Below are 21,295 nucleotides of genomic sequence, written 5' to 3' on the forward strand. Positions count from 1 at the left end.
AATGTGTTTTTATTTTTCAGTTTATGGCATGAAATTTACAAAAGGGCATGTTTTACATAATAACTGCATCAGTTGAATTTGAAAATACTTAAAGTATTCTAGGAACAACAAAACATATAAGTAAAGCCTTGTTTTTTCTAGAACTCAAAAAAACATACAAATCTTTTGTTTAGCAATTAATTGACCAAGCTGCATGATCCAGGTGCAACTGAACATAACTGAATTATGTTCACTTCTATTGAAAATTTTTATTCATTAAATTTTAATTCCCAAGTCATTAACATATCTTTTTGTCATCTCATAATTGATGATCAAGGTATGAATTGGTGATCATGAACACAGGAATTGTTTTGTTGTGAGTTATGCATCAAATGAGACTTGAAATAAGCTTGATTTTTAACTAATTAAACACTTGCTTTCATTACACTTTGTTATCACATGAAGGATGTGTGCTTTTGTAGATTTCATACCATAAAATGAATAGGAAAAATGAGGTCCCTGTATACTGTTTTTAACATCAGAAAACTGGGGTGTACACTGAATACAGGGAATACCCCACTTTTCTTGAATCATCTTACCTGTTGAATTCCTGTTGAATTTTGTAAAAATTCAATATAGAAAAATTATATCAAGAAATAAAATAAAATAATTCGCCTACCTACATTTACCTACCCATACCCTGATAACCTCAGTCGGGGAGGGGAAACAAAGATATTTTTAATGTTGGCCCTAGCATAAACATTTAGGTACATTGACAATTTTTAAGCTGATTTTTTAGCTAAAACATTTCAATTGCCATTTTATACCTTTTGTACCAGTCCACTAGTCACATCATTTTGATTTGAAATGAACCATAAAATACAGGTCAGTTTCGATTTTTATTTTTTAAACATCTGACAGTTACAAATGTATGCCCTATAATTGTCCTTAATTTTTTTGTATGTGGTCACTAGATTACTTTTTCTTGTTTGTAACTGAGCATGAGTTGATTTCCTCTAATATTTTAATTTTGAAACATAAACATGATAAAGTGGAACCAAATATCTGATTGTTTATAAAAAAAAAAAAAAAAAAGAAATAAATTGTCAATGTCTTTAAATATGTAAAATCTCTTATCTTATAAATCAAAAATTGCTGTTGCATCGACTTGGTGAAAATGAAAAATCAACTGTGACAAGAGCAAAGAGATTTTTAATTTTATTCTTTCAATAAATCAAAAAAGACTGACTCAGACTATAAAGCAACTTCTTTGCCTTGTTGTATACCCCATGAAATATAAAATTGAGAATGGAAATGGGGAATGTGTCAAAGAGACAACAACCCGACCAAATAAAAAACAACAACAGAGGGTCACCAACAGGTCTTCAATGTAGCGAGAAATTCCCGCACCCGGAGGCGTCCTTCAGCTGGCCCCTAAACAAATATATACTAGTCCAGTGAAAATGAACGCCATACTAATTTCCAAATTGTACACAAGAAACTAAAATTAAAATAATACAAGACTAACAAAGGCCAGAGGCTCCTGACTTGGGACAGGCGCAAAAATGCGGCGGGGTTAAACATGTTTGTGAGATCTCAACCCATGAAATATGTCTGACATTGTCCTAAAATCAAACAGAATCTGTAAAAGAAAATATATACTGCTGTAAAATGTTTACTGTGTTTTAAACTTATCTAGCACGCACGCTGTGTCAGATACATTGCGGATTGATTTGTTTTTTTGTGGATAGCAATTAACCGGTAAAGTGAGTTTTATAGGAAAATTACATTTATTTTAATCATGTTAATAGACTACTTGATAATGTGGATTTTCCAAAATTATGAATACTAGCCTATATACATATAAAATTGTTATTTATTAACACTAGAACATGTGGTTCACCTATTTCCAGGAAATGTAACAAAATTAGCGGTATCCCACGCATAATAATGAATCTAAACTAAGAGCAAGTACAATATAAGTACATGCCAATATATATATATATATATATATATATATATATATATATATATATATATATATATATATATATATATATATATATATATATATATATATATATATATATAATGGCATGTCACCAGAAAACACCATGACAGTTATGTGAAACCTATCACCATATTGCATGGCTTTAACTAAATCCAGGCCTTGAGGTCCTAAAACTTTTGAGCACGACTCTGAATCAACCAATCAAAAGACTGGATTTTGTGTTACTAGCACAAATTTTGTACACGGAATACTGAGTATAATAAAGTTTAATAACCAAGAGCCCAGATTGTTATATACATGTACATGAATTTACAATTTATGAAAAAATGCTGATTTAAATTTATTTCTATTGCAGGTTCAGCTTCAAGTTCATCCATCACTTAGTGCTAAAGATGATGCCTTAGAGTATATAGAAAATTTGATACTGAATTTGTTGTCCAGCTTATGTGCATCGCAGCCACACACAAAACAAGATGTGGAGGACAGAGTACACAAAAACTTCCCTGATCCCATCGATAAGTGGGCGATAAAGGAAGCACAAAATGCCATAAAGAAAGGAAATAGAAATAGTCCATTGGTGTTGCCTGTTGATAAGATTCATCAGCTCTTAGTCAGGGTACATATTTTATTATTTAATTTAAATTGGCGATAATAAGAGTACAGGGGCATTAAGATGGTATAGTAACATGGTGCTATCTGAATAGATTTAATCATAGAATTGTATAAAAGATGTGGTGCTATGATTTTAAGGAAATTGTATTATTTCAATTCCATGGTGCTATTTAAAAATACTTTTAGTGGCATTTTTATGGCCCCGCAACGAAGTTGTTTGTGCCATATAGTTTTACCCTTGTCCATCATTCCGTAATATTTTCATTCATTGTCATTTCGCAACAAATCATTATACATATTTTTTTTCTAAATGCCTTCAGATATTGGGCTGATTTTTGGTATGTGAGTTAACCATGATGAGTTACAGTTCAAGTTTAAGTTTTGTTCTGCTTCGCTAATTTTTGCCGAAATACTCTTAATGGCTATTTTATGGCCCCGCAACAAAGTTATCTATGCCATATAGTTTTACCCTTGTCCGTCATTCTGTAATTCCGTCATTCCATCATTCCGCAACAAATCAATATAAAGAGTTTTTTTCTAAACGCCTTCAGATATTGGGCTGATTTTTGTATGTGAGTTAACCATGATGAGTTACAGATCAAGTTTAAGTTTAGTTCAGCTCAGTTTTAGTCAAAATTAAGGGTTTACAACTTTGAAAATTGTTGAAAATCACAGTTATACAGAATTTTTTTATATACACCTCCAGATTTTGAGCTGATTTTTTATATGTGAGACTACCATCATGTTTGTGTCCACTTGTGTTATTGAAATTGTAGATTTTTCAACTTTTGGAGACCGGGCCATTCGTGTAGCTTTGACACATCTAGTTCACAATAAATTGTGTTTAAATGCGAGAGTTATCATCAATAGTAACCCTGTTTCTCTATGATTCATTTAAAACCACCGATTTAACACTTGATTGCCATGCATGTGCTGGTAAATCAAAAAAGGTCATAATAATAATCTTTAGGAAAACTTTAAAATTTAAAACTTTGTTGGATCCGTGTCCTGTGTCTAACTGTTGTACAGTAGAACTAAGGTTGATCAGACTTATATGCTGATGCATCATGGGATGGAGTTGTATCATATTAAACCCTATAATAGTAAAACATTGTCTGATTTATGTTCAGGTGAATATCTTTTGTACTGTAGTACTTAGATTGACAAAACTTTGTATGCAAAAGCATCCTGGGATTGGGATGTGTCAAATATTGAAAGCAGTTCACTCTGACCTTGACCATGGCCCCTATTATAGTTATTTGTGTTCTGGGCTTATTTATTCTCTTGAGAAATTTTTGTAACTAAACTAAGTCAAACAAATTGTGCAGTATTTTTGCTATTTTACTTTTATTGCCTATTGAGGAAGTGGTTTGTCAGCAAGGTTAGATCATTCAAGATTTGACCTTAGACCCCATGAAATTTAATTGACCTTATAATTCAGCCGAAATGAAAGAGGAATGACCAACAAATATCAAACTACAATAAAATGAACTGGTAAACTCTAAAAATGCCAAAATGTCATAATGACATTGTCTCAATACATGCAATACCGAATATTACATGAGCAATTAAAATACATACATGTACAGTAGTTGTCGTCTGTTTATGTAGTTCATACATGTTTCTCGTTTTTATATAGATTGGTCTTCCGATTTCAATGGTTTTACATAATTAATTTTTAGGGCCCTTTATAGCTTGCTGTTCTGTGTGAGCCAAGGCTCCGTGTTGAAGGCCATACCTTGACCTATAATGGTTTACTTTTATAAATTGTTATTTGGATGGAGAGTTGTCTAATTGGCACTCATACCACATCTTCCTATATCTATGTACATGATATCGATGTACAGGCAGTAGAGCTTTAGTTTTATTAAAGATAAAAAAGATGATAAAGATGTAGAACCACTAGAAAAATAAGATGAAGATTTCTTTATAAGTTAAATTTCGTTTAGATAGAGATTCCACTGTAAGTTTTAATTTCAAAAAGAATTAGAATATGTCTCAAATTTCTCAAAAAGTTATATAAAACAAATCAAAACGTAGTAAAAAAACACAATGCTTATATTGCACTATTATTTTATCATGTAATGCGCAAGTACATTGAAGGACATTGAAGGACAAACTGATAGTTGGTAAAATTGCAACGTGGGCAGCATCAGGAAGGCAGTGTTATATTTAAAATACAATTTATGTTTAAAACAGGAAAAAATCATGGGTCATGTTTGTGTAATTGAAAGCTACATCTTTATTTCTATCTATTTTAGGAAGTTTTAGGTTATAAGATAGACTTCCAGGTGACAGTGTACATTGTTGCTGTTCTTGAATATATTGCTGCTGATATATTAAAGGTAAGTAATATATTTGCATGAATGTAAGATTAGAAACTAAAAGTAACTAGAACAAACTATTTGATTACGATCAGAAGATTGACTGGATCGTAAAGCCTCTGAAAAATAGGGGTATTTCTCACGAATTTACAATAACTTTAGTATAACTATAAGTAAATAGATATCCATGAGATTTATACACAAGGTTTATAACCATAAACATGATAAAAGGAAGGTTTGGATTGATTTTGGGGGTTATGGTCCCAACAGTTTAGGAATTAAGGGCAAAAAAGGGGCCCAAATAAGCATTTTAGTAGTTTCCAGACAAAGGATGAATAGGATTGACTTTGAGGTTTTTGGCTCAACCATTTAGGAACTAGGGACTAAAAAGGGGGGAAACTAGGGTTTCCGGGTTAATGAACATTACGACAATTTTTATAGCAGTAAGTGGGGTAATCCAATCATATTTAAAGAAAATGTATTAAATACAGTCGACTCTCGTTATGTCGAAGTCAGCCGGACCAGAGAAATATTTCGAGATACACGTAGTTCGACTCAAACGAACACCGGAAGTTCGACCATCTAAGGGACACAACTCTTGCTTAGCTTGGTAAAGCTAAAATAAATCCGAGTGAATATGGCAAGGGGGGGCGATATTCTAGTATCAGATCGATGTATTTGTATGTCACAGTCTTTAATTATTATAATGACATTATTTTTACTTGTTCAATTGTTTCAATTAAAAAAAAATTCTATGGCCTTTCCAAGAGAGTAATTTCCAATAGATAGTTCCGTTATTCAGGTCGGTTATAGCTGACAAAATTGTTTATTCTCGGATACAAGAGATTTGAGAAAATTTTGATTTCTATTCATTTTGTTTTATCTCACTCTTTCTTTTCAAAAGAAAAAAACAAGATTAAAGACGCCGTTTGAGTAGTTTTTAGGTGATCATCAACTGAAGCCATAATCCTCACTTTATACACACCCAAGCTTATTAGCTTTAATCACAAATAAATTGTTTTGTAAACATTTGAAATACTTTTTCATAAACATTAACAATGTAGCACTAATTATTAATAAAAATTCTATAAAAGATAATCTTAGGTAAACACTCATGGAAATAACATGTCATAAATCAATACAGTGGTCAGTGACCGGAAATTTAATTACACGTGTATTGTCAGATTAACTCTTCAATCCATTTAAATCCCGGAGGTCATGTTTTGACAAATGTGTATTAGTTTGAGATAAAAAATGAATTTTGAAGTCTTTTGTTAACCTTGGGACCGTAAATTTAGTTCGACTCAACCGAAATTTCGACTCATCCAATTTCGACTCATCAGGAGTCGAATTACATACTTTTGTATGGAATAAAGTTCGGGACCACGTGAAAACTTCGACTCATCCGAAATTTCGAGTCAACCGAGTTCGAGACAACGAGAGTTAACTGTAGGTATTTATGGTTGCAAACTCCATTAGAAATTTGAATTTAGATTATGACCGTATCTTGAGCGAAAGATTTTTTTCTGGAAAAAGGAAAAAGGGGGAAGACAATTTTTTTCTCATTTCAGATTTCAGACATTAAAAAAAGAAGATTTCTTCAAATTTTTTTGGCAAAAAAAGGGCAGGGGTGTGTGGGGTGGGGGTCAATTTGCAACAGCATAGTGTATTACTCAAAAGCCAAAAGTTGAATATAAATTCAAATCATATAACCAATTTTAAGTTCCTTGACTACAGTTATTCTGTGTCAGAAACCTATAATCAGTCAAATATTTAATTACAATCCAAATTCAGACTGGCATCAAGTGCTAATATTGTGTGTATTTTTGCCCCAACTGTTCACGGTTGAACCTCTACGGTCATATTCAGCTACACTCGGGGAAGTAATTTTTTGCACAATGCCTGTTACCACAAAAAAACACATCAAGTTTGAATTTTGTTGGTATCACTTTTACCATTCTAGAGTTATGTCCCTTTACAAATTGAACAATCGCTGAATTTTACATTTCCTTTCTCTAACTTAAGTTTTTTTCAACCAAATGTTATGAAATATACACAATGCTTTTTACGACAAAACTCTGATCAAGTTCAAATTTGGGTAGCATCACTTTGTAATGTTATAAGCAAGTGAGGGCATCATCTGTGTCCCATGGACACATTCCCCATTTATTTTGTGTACAGAAATGGAAGTCATAATTAACATCGGTAGTACTCAGCTGTGTCCAATGATCTTAGACTCATAAATCTGCAAGGACTGGTCATTTGCAAAGATGCACCAAGATTGTAAAATGCAGTATCAGCTGAGCAAAAATATTACACTTTATACGAAAAAGTTTTAAAATAATTTCCATTTAATGGCATTTCTTTACTTTATTTTGTCATGGAGACAAATGTTTCAATTGTTTAGCAATATTTTTTTATTCTCATGCCATTGTCAAAATGATAAGATCATGGACATGGATGAATAAACCTTAATAAAATTTGAAATTATTCAGAATCAGAATTTTTTTTATTTTATAATTTGAAAGCAAATCTTTTTTTTTTTCATCTTTATTTCTAATTACAGTTCATTCATTAAGATTGAAGAAAGTTAATAATTTCCATGATCAGTATTTCCTTCCCATGACAAAATATAGGATATGACGAAATAATTTTATAAAGTAACTTTTTGCTTTGTCATAAGACATCCGTCATTCTTCTTATTTAATTGCTGGAAAAAAAATAAAAACAATTATTTTCTTACCTGGGAATTACCCCTTTAGCCATCTCACATTTTCATTGATTGAGATTCATGTTGTATTGTCTGACTGTGAATAATCTATTGAGTTCTTCTCTGTCCAGTTTTCAGTGATTCATTTTTGAGTCATCGGCAGTTTCCTGTTGCTTTTTTCACAGGATGTCATATCTCTGTGTTATCAATAAACAAGTTTTTGTTTTTCCTTATTTGATCAAACAATAAGTGTTGATAAAATTGTGTAGGAGTTATATTTACTATTATTGATTTATTTTAGATAATAAAAATATTTAAATTTTGGGGTCATTAAAAAAAAAATTTTTATGTCAGCTGATGCATCTTCTTTAAGACACAATTTTTTTTTGCTCAAAATACAAAAGAAAGTCCTTGTATGGGTCATTGTTTGTTATTTATAAATCAGGGCCATGAGATGATCACATGAGACAACATCTCATGAAATACTGGAAAAAACTTTTTATAAAAACATGACTTCTAAGGCATTTTGTTGTAACTTCATCTTTATTAATATCAACAATATAATGAGCTACATGGTCATTCTGATAAAATAAAGATTATATATAAATACTTAATGTATGTTTGGGATATTTGCCACTGTTCTAAATATGATGATACTAATAGATAAAATAATGAATAAAGTAAGTAATAAAAACTTTGAGTAGCGAATAGAACACTTCCCCCCCCCCCCCCCCCCCCTCTTTTTCTTATCGTTTACAAAAGTTCATAATGATAATCCCATCAAAATAAGAACCTGTAATTTCTAGTTTTTTGATTGGAACAAATTTACTAAAAAAATAGGTACCATCAATTTAGAAATTATAGTAATCTTTATTTTTGTTTATCAAGGGAATAATATGCAAATTTGAGAAACATACAATCAAATAAGGTGGTTATGATTTTAATTCATTGATTGTTGGTTGCATAAAATCTAGTGGAAGATATTTCATGAATGAGAGGGGGTAAAAGGGGTCCTGATCCCGAAATCCTGGGCTTAAAAACACGAAATCCTAAGGTCCTGAAATTCAAAAAAAGAATTCCCGGATCCCAAAAGGGTCAATTCCAAGCTTAAAAACACCCGATCCCGGAGTCCCGATAAAGGTCCTCCCCCCCTCATGAATATCAGGACAAAGAATTGCACTCAATGTGATATAATGATATTGATCCCTTCACATTCATTACAAGTTCATATACACATGTAATAAAAATCAGAATTTTCATTAACTCTTTTTTGGTATTTTGAAACTTTACTTGCCAGTCAAATTTCCCATCGAATATATAAAAAAGAAGATGTGGTATGATTGCCAATGAGACAACTATCCACAAAAGACCAAAATGACACAGACATTAACAACTATAGGTCACCGTACGGCCTTAGACAATGAGCAAAGCCCATACCGCATAGTCAGCTATAACAGGCCCCGATAAGACAATGTAAATCAATTCAAACGAGAAAACTAACGGCCTTATTTATGTAAAAAAATGAACGAAAAACAAATATGTAACACATATACAAACGACAACCACTGAATTACAGGCTCCTGACTTGGGACAGGTACATACATAAATAATGTGGCAGGGTTAAACATGTTAGCGGAATCCCAACCCTCCCCCTAACCTGGGACAGATGTATAACAGTACAACATAAGAAGGAACTATAAAAATCAGTTGAAAAAGGCTTAACTCATCAGATGGACAAAAATATGGTCGGTAATAAAAACTGAACGCCAAGAAATGGCCTAAATGCGGTGCTTAAAAGTGGTGTTAAAACATCAAAAATCAAAAATCAAAATCAAATTTCCTTTCAGTAGCTGGGTTTTGAAACTATTCTAGCTTCCTTTATAATTTATTACAGTGTTTTTAGTTTTGGTTTTATTTAAGAATTATAAGGTAAAGAATGTATTTTTTTATTTCAGTTGACAGGGAATTATGTACGGAACATAAAGCACAAGGAAATAACATCGCAAGATATCAAAGTAGCAATATGTGCAGATCAGGTCAGTTTAGAAGTTTTGTTAACGACACAAATTTATATTAAATGAAAAAATTATTATTGTGTCAATGTAACAACAACAATCCCAAAACACATAAAAAAAAGATAGGATATGATATCCAATGAACAGCTAACTGTCTCCAACAGTAATGTCTTCCAAACATGTAGGGTATTTAAGCTATAATTGGAACATCCTGATCTGTACCAGCTTATTATGAAATTTAACAGACTGACTACCAACGATCTATTATTGCCACTGTATTATTTAAGTTGCAAAAGGAGTGGAGGTTTGAAATGTCCTTATTGTGAAGGAAAGAGTGAAAATGAGAAAAAAATTATTGAGTTCCATTAGGTTTTACTCTTGTCTGTCTGTGTTTCAGTAGTTCTCAAACTTAAACAAATGTTCTAATACACAATGCTTATTACCATAAAAAACAGATCAAGTTTGAATTTTGGTGGCATCACTTTTACCATTTTTACTGTTCTAGAGTTATGCACCTCTACAATTTAGTTTGCCTTAACCAAATGTTATGAAACTTATACACAATGCTAATACCAAATAACACAGATCAAGTTTGAATTTTGTTGGCGTCACTTTTACCATTCAACAGTTTTGTCCCTTTACAAATGGATTTTTTTTTCTTTTTCTAACTTAAGTTTGCCTTAACCAAATGTTATGAAACCTATACACAATGCTTATTACCACTAAACTCAAATCAGGTAGAAATTTGGTTAGGGTCACTTTTACTGTTCCTGAGTTATTTCCCTTTATAAGGTTTAATGCCAGCGGGGGCATCATCTGTGTCCATGGGACACGCTCCCCATTTATTTGTATTTTTTGTGAAGCATGTCAGCAAATATTTCTTTTCTGTTGCACAGGTATTGATGGATATGTTCTCTCAAGAGGAGGAGGTTTCCATGCCAGAGTTAGAGGAACCAATCAGACTGGAATCTCTTACTTATGAAGAAATTGTTAAAGATTTTATTTTTGAAGAGACTCAGTATATGAGAGACTTAAATATGATTATTAAAGTGTTCAGAGCTCCGTTTGTTAAACATTTTCCAACAAGTAAAGTAAGTGTTTGAATAGTTTACACACTCCATAAAGGCCAGGTTTTGTTTCTTTAGAGAATATTTTTTTAAGCAGTCTAAATTTTCTTCATAGAAAATATACATTTTTTTATACGACCGTAAAAATTGAAAATTTTTTGGTCGTATATTGGTATCACGTTGGCGTCAGCATCGTCGTCGTCGTCCAAATACTTTTGGTTTTCGCACTATAACTTTAGTTTAAGTAAATAGAAATGTATGAAATTTAAACACAAGGTTTATGACCATAAAATGAAGGTTGGGATTGATTTTGGAAGTTTTGGTCCCAACAGTTTAGGAATTAGAGGCCAAAAATTGCCCAAATAAGCATTTTCTAGGTTTTCGCACTATAACTTTAGTTTAAGTAAATAGAAATCAATGATATTTTGACACAAAGTTTATGACCACAAAAGGAAGGTTGGGATTGATTTTGGGTGTTTTGGTTCCAACTGTTTAGGAATTAGGGGCCAAAAAAAGGGCACAAATAAGCATTATTCTTGGTTTTTGCACAATAACTTTAGTATAAATAAATAGAAATCATTGAAATTTAAACACAACGTTTATCAACACAAAAGGAAGGCTGGGATTGATTTTGGGAGTTGAGATCCCAACAGTTTAGGAATTAAGGGCAAAAAGGGGCCCAAATAAGCAATTTTCTTGTTTTTCGCACCATAACTTTAATAGTATAAGTAAATAGAAATTTAAGAAATTTAAACACAAGGTTTATGACCATAAAAGGAAGGTTGGTATTGATTTTGGGAGTTTGGTCCCAACAGTTTAGGAATAAGGGGCCCAAAGGGTCCAAAAATAAACTGTTTGATTTCATCAAAAATTGAATAATTCAGGTTTTTTGATACGCCGAATCTAGCTGTGTATGTAGATTCTTAATTTTTGGTCCCGTTTTCAAATTGGTCTACATTAAGGTCCAAAGGATCCAAAATTAAACTTAGTTTCATTTTAACAAAAATTGAATCCTTGGGGTTCTTTGATATGCTGAATCTAAAAATGTACTTAGATTTTTGATTATTGGCCCAGTTTTCAAGTTGGTCCAAATCGGGGTCCAAAATTAAACTTTGTTTGATTTCATCAAAAATTGAATAATTGGGGTTCTTTGATATGCCAAATCTAACTGTGTATGTAGATTCTTAATTTTTGGTCCCGTTTTCAAATTGGTCTACATTAAAGTCTAAATCATTGTTTTACACAATATACAATGTATATTCACTTTTACTACCAACTGATAAATTAAAACAATCTTTACCATTCAGTGATAACAAGCACTTTTTTTACATTTTAATATTTTATGATGTACAGTCGACTCTCGTTATCTCAAAGTCAGCCGGACCAGAGAAATATTTCGAGATAAACATAGTTCGACTCAAAGGAAAAACGGAAGTTTGACAGAACAATGAAAACAACTCTTGCTTAGCTTGTTAAAGCTAAAATAAATCTGGGGGAAGGGGGTCGATATACTGGTATCAGATCGATGTGTTTGTATGTTACAGTCTTTCATTATTATAATAACATTATTTTTACTTATTCAATTGTTTCAGTTACATTTTTTTCCTATGGCTTTTATCCAAGAAAGTTGTTTCCAATCGATAGTTTCGTTATTCAGGTTGTTTATGGTTGCCAAAATTGTTTATTCTCGGATACAAGAGATTTTATAAAAGTTTAGATTTCTCTTCATTTTGTTTTATCTCACTCTTTCTTTTCAAAAGAAAATACAACAAGATTAAAGACGCCGATTGAGTAGTTTTTAAGTGATCATCAATGGAAGTCATAATCCTAACTTTATACACACCCAAGCTCATTAGTGAAATCACAATTAATTGTTTTATAAACATTTTAAATACTTTTCATGAACATTAACAAGGTATCACTAATCATTTATAAAAATTCTATAAAAGATATTCTTAGGTAAACACTCGTTTTAATAGCATGTTATTAAATCAATACAGTGGTCAGTGACTGGAAATTTAATTACACGTGTATTGTCAGATTAACTCGTCAATCTATTTAAATGCCGGAGGTCATGTTTTGACATATGTGTATTAGTTCGAGATAAATAATGAATTTTGATTGCGTTTGTTAACCTTGGGATCGTACATTTAGTTCGACTAAACTGAAATTTCGACTCATCCAATTTCGACTCATCGGGAGTCGAATTACATACATTTATATGGAACCAAGTGCGGGACCACATGAAAACTTCGACTCATCCGAAATTTCGAGTCAACCGAGTTCGAGACAAAGATAGTTAACTGTATTTAAATGAGTAGTTATTGTTGCAAACTCCATTAGAAATTTGAATTGAGATCAGTTTTGGAATAAGGGAAAGGGGGATGTGCAACAAAAATTGGGGTGGGGGGGGGGGGGGTCAATTTTTCTCATTTCAGATTTCATAAATAAAAAGAAAATTTCTTCAAACATTTTTTGAGAGGATTAATATTCAACAGCATAGTGAATTGCTCAAAGGCAAAAAAAATTTTTAAGTTCATTAGACCACATTCATTCTGTGTCAGAAACCTATGCTGTGTCAACTATTTAATCACAATCCAAATTTAGAGCTGAATCCAGCTTGACTGTTGTGTCCATACTTGCCCCAACCGTTCAGGGTTCAACCTCTGCGGTTGTATAAAGCTGTGCCCTGCGGAGCATCTGGTTTTACATTTAAGGGAAATATATTAGTACAAAAGATCTTCAAAGCATTACTTTTGAAATTTGGACAATAATGCAAGCATTTGGCATCCCTGAGATTAATTGATACCATTTTATATTTTTACAAAATCAGATGAGCTAGGAAGGCATTTTTTCCCTCTCTTTATTGGCAGAAAAGACTCAATACAGCACTTTTAAACTTTGATACTGATTGACTAATTTGACTTTGATATTTATATTATATATTGTAGGATTTAGACGTGATCTTCAGCAATATCTTGGACATATATGAGTTTACAGCAAATTTACTGAGTTCTGTGGAGGAACAAGTAGAACTAGCTGCAGAAAATGCCAAACCAGAAGTTGGAATTTGTTTTCAAGATATGGCTGAGGTAATTTAATAACATCTTGTGCCTCTGTTGATTCAAAAAACTGAAATCAAGTCTTCTAATTAAATGAATCCATGATCACATTAGTGTTATCAGAATTTTTTTCATATTTTATATGAGATTACTTATAATAATGTTATCATGTTGACTCTTGATTTACCTTTTTATTCCCCACCTACAATAGTAGAGGGGCATTATGTTTTCTGATCTGTTCCTCTGTCAGTCCCGCTTCATGTTAAAGTTTTTGGTCCAGGTAGTTTTCGATAAAGTTGAAGTCCAATCAACTTGTTATTTTTCAAGTGATGATGATAATTGTGTTGATATCTAAAACACAAACCATGGCCTCCATTTTGGGAAATCTCAGAAATGGCTACATTATTGATGTCTTTTTATTCAATAATTTTGATGTTATCATCAGTATCTTTTTATGCCCCACCAAAGTGGAGGGGAGATATGAAAGTTTACCCTTGTCTGTACATCCTAAAGTTGATTCCCTTTCTGTAATTTTAATCTTAAGTTATTCTATTAAATTAGCATAAAAGTTGTAATAAGTTGAAAATTAAAATACAACCTATCTTAAAACTTCTGATATTTATCAATTTCTGACAGTAATTTATATACTTGTATGTTGCCAAATTCAGAGAATTCCAAAACTGACTCTTGTTTTCCTCTCTAAATTTGATCATCAGATAGTTGTTCAACTGTATTATAGGTAGACATGTTAAACCCTGTCAGATGAATAATAATGTATTTTTAAGTGGGATATAATATTTATTTTTAGGCAGAAGAATTCAGCGTGTATGAGAAATATGTTGATGACATGTTGGCCCCTCATGGGAAAGAGAGGCTCAACATACTGTTAAAAAGAGATGATCTCAGTAAAACATTAGAAGTAAGTCAAATTTGGGTTCATTGTTCTTAGTTCACATAAAATAATTTGCTTCTCGAATCTGTTATAAAAGATGGGTGAAAAAAACAAACTAACTATACCAAATCAGAATTTATTTCTATATTATTATTTTCTTAAGCTTGTTAGGTTATTAAATTTTTTATCATAAAACATTTACAGAATTGAAATGAATTGAAATAAGTTTTGCTATGACAAAACAGCTTGTTTTATTTGATTAATCTGTAGCTCACTTGAGCAATGAAAAATTATAAAAAATGTGATTTGCAGATTTTTCTAAATAGCTAGGAAACATTTGAATTATGAAACTGAAGCAAAAGATCAAGGGGATAGATTTGATTTAAGTTTTAAAATAAAATGTCCGTTTTTAAATTGTGGCAAGAAGTATATCTATATTTGTATTCTCATTTTTAGGTTGAGGGGCATGGATTTAAAGATGCCATGAAATTTGTCTTGCCAAAACTTTTACTAGGACCCATTTATCATTGTTTACATTATTTTGAAGTCATAAAGGTATGTATTTTGTGTCTTTATTGTAAATCTCATAAGTATTTTCATATACAGTTATAAAAATTTTAAGAGATATTTTCCCCCCATGTGACTATATTTTCAATATCCTTAATTGTAGTGACTTTTAAATATTTATACATATACTGATTATATTTATTACAAACGAAATGCTTATTTGCCTATTCAAAAGTATGTTCGAGAAAGTTTAAGATATTTCAGCTAAATCTAATATTAATTTACCAATGTGGAAACTCTGGAAAAAAATTATTTTCTATTACTTTGTGAAAGATGATACTAAAAGGACTTTTAAACTCATAAATAATGATAAAGAGAAATTAGATTGACCATGTTATGACAAAAAAAAAGAAAAAGACTAGAAGACCACCAACAGTACATAAAACACAACATGTTCAGGAATAAAACCTACAAATGTTAAATAGATTAACTTTTTTTATATTTAGACAGTTACATGCCAAAAACATTGCAATTGTTTTCACGTTTAAAATCACTTGCTACCATCTATTTAAGGCTCTGATGACTGCCAGTTCAAGTGAAGAAGATGAAGATTGTTTTAAGCAGGCAGACGGCTTGTTGATGGCACTTAAAACAATGCTTGAAAGAAAATTCAGCGGAAATATGCCAAAGAAAAAGCCATGGTATGTATAAGATAATGGATACAAAAGTAGCATAAAAAAATCCTAGCTTCAACTCTAAGTATTTAGTATCAATATGAGATATTGAAAATCTAAGTACACATATGATCTACACAGGTATTTTACCAGACAGTCCTTGTTTGAAGGACATTCTATCACAACAAACAGTGTATTTGAATGTTGATTTTCACAGTTTTTATAAACACTTCTCATGCATGGCAATCATTTGAAAATTCACAGGAAAATAACATTTGTCATTGGTGTGCCCTTAATATGTGGGCCTGTTTATCAAAACTGCTCAGTAAACTTTATTTTATACAGAACCTTTAAAGCTATTTTCCTTATGCATCAAGACTTTGGTTAGCTTGCTTGCTTTGTTTGTATATTGTACATGTTGTACAATTGTAATTTGGATAACATCCAATCAAATTTAAATATAATATATACAGGTTAAAATATGCCTATAGATATTGTTAGAAGATGTCAATGTTAATTACAAAGCTTGAATAAATGTTTATGCAAACAAAGTCAGCAAGTTAAACAAAGTTTTACTCTACACCCATTAGGAAATAGCTGTAAAAGCCAAAATCTGTATTTTCAAACAATTTCATTTTTCACAGTTTGTAATATCTCAACTGCAAAGAAATTGGTAATTTAAACAGGCAGGAATAGGATTATGCCCATGCTAATGTAGTTAAGAAGTACTTCTTGTTTCCTTTATCAAGGACTTGTGAATATTTTGCTATGTTTACATTCTAGACAGATGCAATGAATTTAGACTTTGCACTATTGAGCAAAATGGTTCTTTTCTTATCACCTAAATTTAATTTGTGAAGGATATGTTGAAAATTTTAGTTATAAAAAATATTTAAAATTTTAGGGAAACGTCTTTACGATTACATGGTAGAACCGGGAGACAAGCAATAGTACAGAAAATGACAGAATTACAAAAGAGCATTGATGGATGGGAGGGAAAAGATATCTGGCAAAGTTGTAGTGAATTCATTTTAGGTAAGAAGGTGTTTTAGTTAGACTAACAACTCAGAATAATCAAATGGAGCCAAGAAATCTTTTTAGAAAAGAGAGGTGAACAAAGGGATATTTAAACCTTAAGTCCGAAAAAAAACCAACTTACAATGCCATGGCAAAAAACAATGAAGAGGCAAACAACAGAACACTAAAAACAAGATTTAAAACATTTAATTCTTTTAATAAAGGAACACAGTAAGTTTTCATAAGGTTATAAACAAAAGGTTGCCACAGAATATACCGAAAGCATATCCATATATAAAATATATCAATTAAAATACTGGTGCATGTACATTTTCTAAAAAAAAAAATCAAAAAAAAAAATCTAAGAAATTTGCCATCAAAAAAGAATATTTACATCACAGCTAATTTCCTAATGCATGTAGAACAAAACTTTGGTTAGCTTGCTTGCTTTGTTTGTATATTGTACAATCATTAGGATAACACCTAATTAAATTCAAATATGATATATACAGGTTAAACTATGCCTATATGAATTGTTTAAAGATGTCAATCTTATTTACAAAGCTTGTATAAACAATTATACAAACAAAGCAAGCAAGCCAACCAAAGTTTTACTTTGCAAGCATTAGGAAATCAGCTGTAAGGTATTGACTAAGTATATTGTTAAGTAACAGTTTTTAAGGAGAGTTGTTTGCTTATTTTTGTGATTTAAATTTTGCAATTAACACTGAAGTGAAGCAAGTTTGATACATGTAAAATTTATTTCAACAGATGGTGTATTGAACAAGTTCTCTACAAGATCAAAAACTACAGAAAGATATGTGTTCTTATTTGACGGACTAATTGTTCTGTGTAAACAAAATATAAGGAGATCGTCAGTTACGGGAGTACAACCAGAGTTTCGATTGAAAGAAAAATTCCAGATCAGGAAAATGGAAGTTGTTGATCGAGAAGATTCAGATGGTATGATATGTGAAATCTTGAAATTTATACTTTTTCAGTAATATACCAAAATAGGCAAATCTTTTCAAAGTTTTGTAGAAGATATTTGAAAATTAGTAAAATTCAAATTGATCATCCTGAACAGCTTGATTAATTATTGACCCTAGTGAAACTTTAAATCTTTATTGATTATAGTCAATATATATATTTACCATGCAAAAAATATGCAGAAAAAAGGGGAGATATAGTAGAACTGGTCTTCTTAAATAAAAACATTCTATTCAAAAGTTATGATAAGTAAGCAATATCTCACAGTCAGTACAATATATATATATTGTATTTGCAGATTGCAAGCATGGATTTGAACTTCAGGCAAGAGATAGTCCCAGTCACTGTGTTCTTCTTATGGCTAAAACTGCTGAAGAAAAAAGTAATTGGATGGCAGCTTTGATATCTTTACAAACAAGAAGGTTAGTTAAATGGCTATAACCTAATGGATTATTGCTGATAGCATCTTTAAATATTAAGGTGGTACCCAACACTTTAACTAAAATTAATTTGGCTCGTTTAATTTTCTTAAAATTTTGACAAAGTATTTACTTTGACCCTTTTACAAAAATATAATAACTTCAAAACATTTGAACCAACCGTTTTATCAGAAAAATTACACTGGTTATATAGCAGTTTGACAAACACTTATTTTGATCATTGAGAATCTTAATGTTCCCTTAACAACACAACGTAATTAAAACGTTTAGCTGATTTTACAGAGTTATCTCCCTGTAGTGTTAGGTACCACCTTAAGGTGCAATATTCATATTCTGTTGTTTCCCTTGTTTTGTCTGTATGTCCCTTAATGCGTCGCAAAATTAGTTTCTGTTCTCTGAGTTGAGTTTGCATGAACTAAATATTATAATCTTGTACACAGCGCTTATTACCACCTACCAGAGACAATGTTTGAATCACTTTTGCTGCTCTGGAGTTTGTGTTTGTAAATTGAAAAATTGTGGAATTTGCTGTATATTTACCAGTATCTGTGTTCAATGGATGCTTTCTTCATTTATTTTGAATTACTTTTGGAGAAAAAAAGTGGCAATCTGTTCTTGACTGAAAGATATTTTTGTGATTGCATTGTTAGCAGGGTAGATAACTTTAGATATTTCAAAATGAAAAAAAATGATGTAAAGAAAGGTTTTTTAAATTCAGTACCTTCAAGTATTTATTTATTCTAAAGTCATGTAACATAAAGTACAGTTGCATTTAGAAATATTCTTTTGAAAGGGCTTATATATTCATTTAAGATTTCACTGTTATTGATATTTTCAAGGGAGATAATTTAATATTATTCTTTAGGTTCAAAACAAGGGAAAATAAGAAGCAGTGTTTATCACGTTAACCATTTTGATCAATCAACAACCATGATAACAAGGGCATAAATCTTCATGTTTATAGCTATCACATTTGGACAGTAAATAAATTGGAAATATACTTTTTAAGTTTCAATTAGCAGCCAAACAGTGAAACCAGTTCGTAAAGGGAAGAAAATTATGTTCCTTTTATGAACAGGTGCTCTTTATACAGAGGTTCTTTTTCAAGCTTTGTGCATGTATGTTAATAGTGACTTTGTTGAGAGGGGTTTGCATGTTTATTTGTTGCTTAAAAGTATAATAATAAAACATGAAAAATTGAAAGAAGACTATATGAATATTTTGTCTTTGCAGTATGTTGGAGAGACGATTAGACAGTATTCTGAGAGAAGAGGACCTTATGCAGCCCTTACAACTGCCTCCTCCACAAATCTACAGGTAACTGATATACAACAGATTCATTTATTTTCATTGATTGGAGAAACATTTTTTTTCTGCATTGTTTTGTATGAGTCGTCATACAAGTTTATAGAAAATTTGCACTTGATAAAATTTTAACTTGTGATTCACCTGTACTCACAAAGTCAGCAAAAATTCATGAAAAATTGGTAAATTACCTATTAATAAAGAATCATCAAGAAGAAAACAAAAAGTATGTTGTTGTGAGCAGCAGGAAGTTCTTTTTTTATTCATCTTTTCAGAATCTAATGCATTCTGGATAATATTTTCAAAAGCATACGATATGATTGGCTTACAACATCCAAAACAATTGGAATTCGACCAATAAAGTGACTGTTTTCATTTTGGGGTTCAAGCAATGTTATTACCCATGGTCCTTTAAATTTTGAAACCCTGAACTAAAATAACATGCAACAACAACTAACACACTTAACTTTTTTAATAGATTTGGTGAAAAAGATTCAGAATCTAACATTGTGATGGAAGATAAAGAAAAAAGACATAATCCAACAGAAAGTCCATTAATCAAAGGTGGAACACTGCTGAAATTGATAGAACGGTTAACATACCATATGTATGCTGAACCTAAGTTTGTTCGGACATTCCTAACTACATATAGATCATTCTGTTCTCCTCATGAACTCCTAGATCTTCTTGTTGAAAGGTAATATAAATGATAAGTAGTAGAAAATATGAATCAAGGTTTTCAGTCATTTGATGTGTTTTTGGCTACGTTTGTCTAAATTTTAAATGAAATTTCTTTTTTGCTTTGACAAAGTTCTGCATAGTTACATGTTCAAATATTTCCATTTTAATTGAAAAATTTCATTATAAGTTAGGTATACTACCCTCCTTTTGGAGTAGTCTAGTCCTACAGACAGATAGATTGGTTATCTGTTGGACTAGTCTACTCTTAAAGATTTCACAGTTCAGATAGCAAGCAAGCTAACCAAATTTATCAATTGTCTTATCCAAAATTTTTAAAGATTTTATAGGCATACAATTTTTGATTGCCTCCTTTTCATTATTTGTTTGAGATATTATATTTTTTTAATTAACATCATATTTTTGTTGTCACTCTTTAGGTTTAATATTCCTGAAAGCCATATTAATCAAACTGAGTCCAAAGATAATGAAGATGTGAAGATTCAGAGCAGGAATGACATGCTGAAAAGATTCCGAAAAGAATATGTTAAACCTGTTCAATTCAGGTAACGTGAAAATTTATTCTTGTACCTGTATTATTATTCTACTCATTGATTTGTAATTATTATATGTGTAATAATTATAATGGACCTTGTGGTATAATTGAATTTCAATTTTAAGAGGTAAACAGAATATAAATTTCATTGTATCCACAAAGTATAAAAGCAAGTATCTAATAAATAAAAAAGAACATTGTTTTCCACCATCTGTGTAAATTGGTACCAACAAAAATGGAAGAAATCCACAGTATGAGTGAGACTTGTTGAAAGATGACTAAGACTGAAAATATCTTAATATGTCTAAGAAAGACCCTTTAGAGATCTATGCCAATGAGACCCCCCCCCCCCCAAAAAAAAAATATAAAAAATAAACAAAACAAAACACTTGTTGAAAGATGACTAAGATTGAAAATGTCTTAATATGTCTTAGAAAGACCTTTTAGAGATCCATA

The 21,295-nt window shown here is 31.1% G+C and overlaps 2 protein-coding genes across 3 annotated transcripts in view; one reads left to right on the plus strand and one right to left on the minus strand.

The window, feature by feature from the left end:
* Positions 1 to 7,821, minus strand: part of LOC143069110 (axin interactor, dorsalization-associated protein-like) — a 32,202-nt gene extending 24,381 nt beyond the window's left edge. For both annotated transcript variants that reach the window (XM_076243575.1, XM_076243574.1), the window contains exon 1: positions 7,670 to 7,821. In XM_076243575.1, the coding sequence (XP_076099690.1) occupies positions 7,670 to 7,692 (23 nt within the window). In that variant the 5' untranslated portion in view covers positions 7,693 to 7,821. The remainder of the gene's footprint in view (positions 1 to 7,669) is intronic.
* Positions 1 to 21,295, plus strand: part of LOC143069107 (son of sevenless homolog 2-like) — a 42,754-nt gene that overhangs the window by 6,246 nt on the left and 15,213 nt on the right. Inside the window, exons 2-15 of the mRNA XM_076243568.1 lie at positions 2,346 to 2,606; positions 4,864 to 4,947; positions 9,592 to 9,672; positions 10,548 to 10,742; positions 13,670 to 13,810; positions 14,589 to 14,699; positions 15,129 to 15,227; positions 15,753 to 15,880; positions 16,758 to 16,888; positions 17,642 to 17,833; positions 18,159 to 18,282; positions 19,534 to 19,617; positions 20,084 to 20,302; positions 20,724 to 20,849. Coding sequence (XP_076099683.1) covers positions 2,346 to 2,606; positions 4,864 to 4,947; positions 9,592 to 9,672; positions 10,548 to 10,742; positions 13,670 to 13,810; positions 14,589 to 14,699; positions 15,129 to 15,227; positions 15,753 to 15,880; positions 16,758 to 16,888; positions 17,642 to 17,833; positions 18,159 to 18,282; positions 19,534 to 19,617; positions 20,084 to 20,302; positions 20,724 to 20,849 — 1,976 coding nt within the window. The remainder of the gene's footprint in view (positions 1 to 2,345; positions 2,607 to 4,863; positions 4,948 to 9,591; positions 9,673 to 10,547; positions 10,743 to 13,669; positions 13,811 to 14,588; positions 14,700 to 15,128; positions 15,228 to 15,752; positions 15,881 to 16,757; positions 16,889 to 17,641; positions 17,834 to 18,158; positions 18,283 to 19,533; positions 19,618 to 20,083; positions 20,303 to 20,723; positions 20,850 to 21,295) is intronic.

This window comes from Mytilus galloprovincialis, chromosome 3, assembly GCF_965363235.1.
Source record: "Mytilus galloprovincialis chromosome 3, xbMytGall1.hap1.1, whole genome shotgun sequence".
In the NCBI taxonomy this organism is placed as follows: domain Eukaryota; kingdom Metazoa; phylum Mollusca; class Bivalvia; order Mytilida; family Mytilidae; genus Mytilus; species Mytilus galloprovincialis.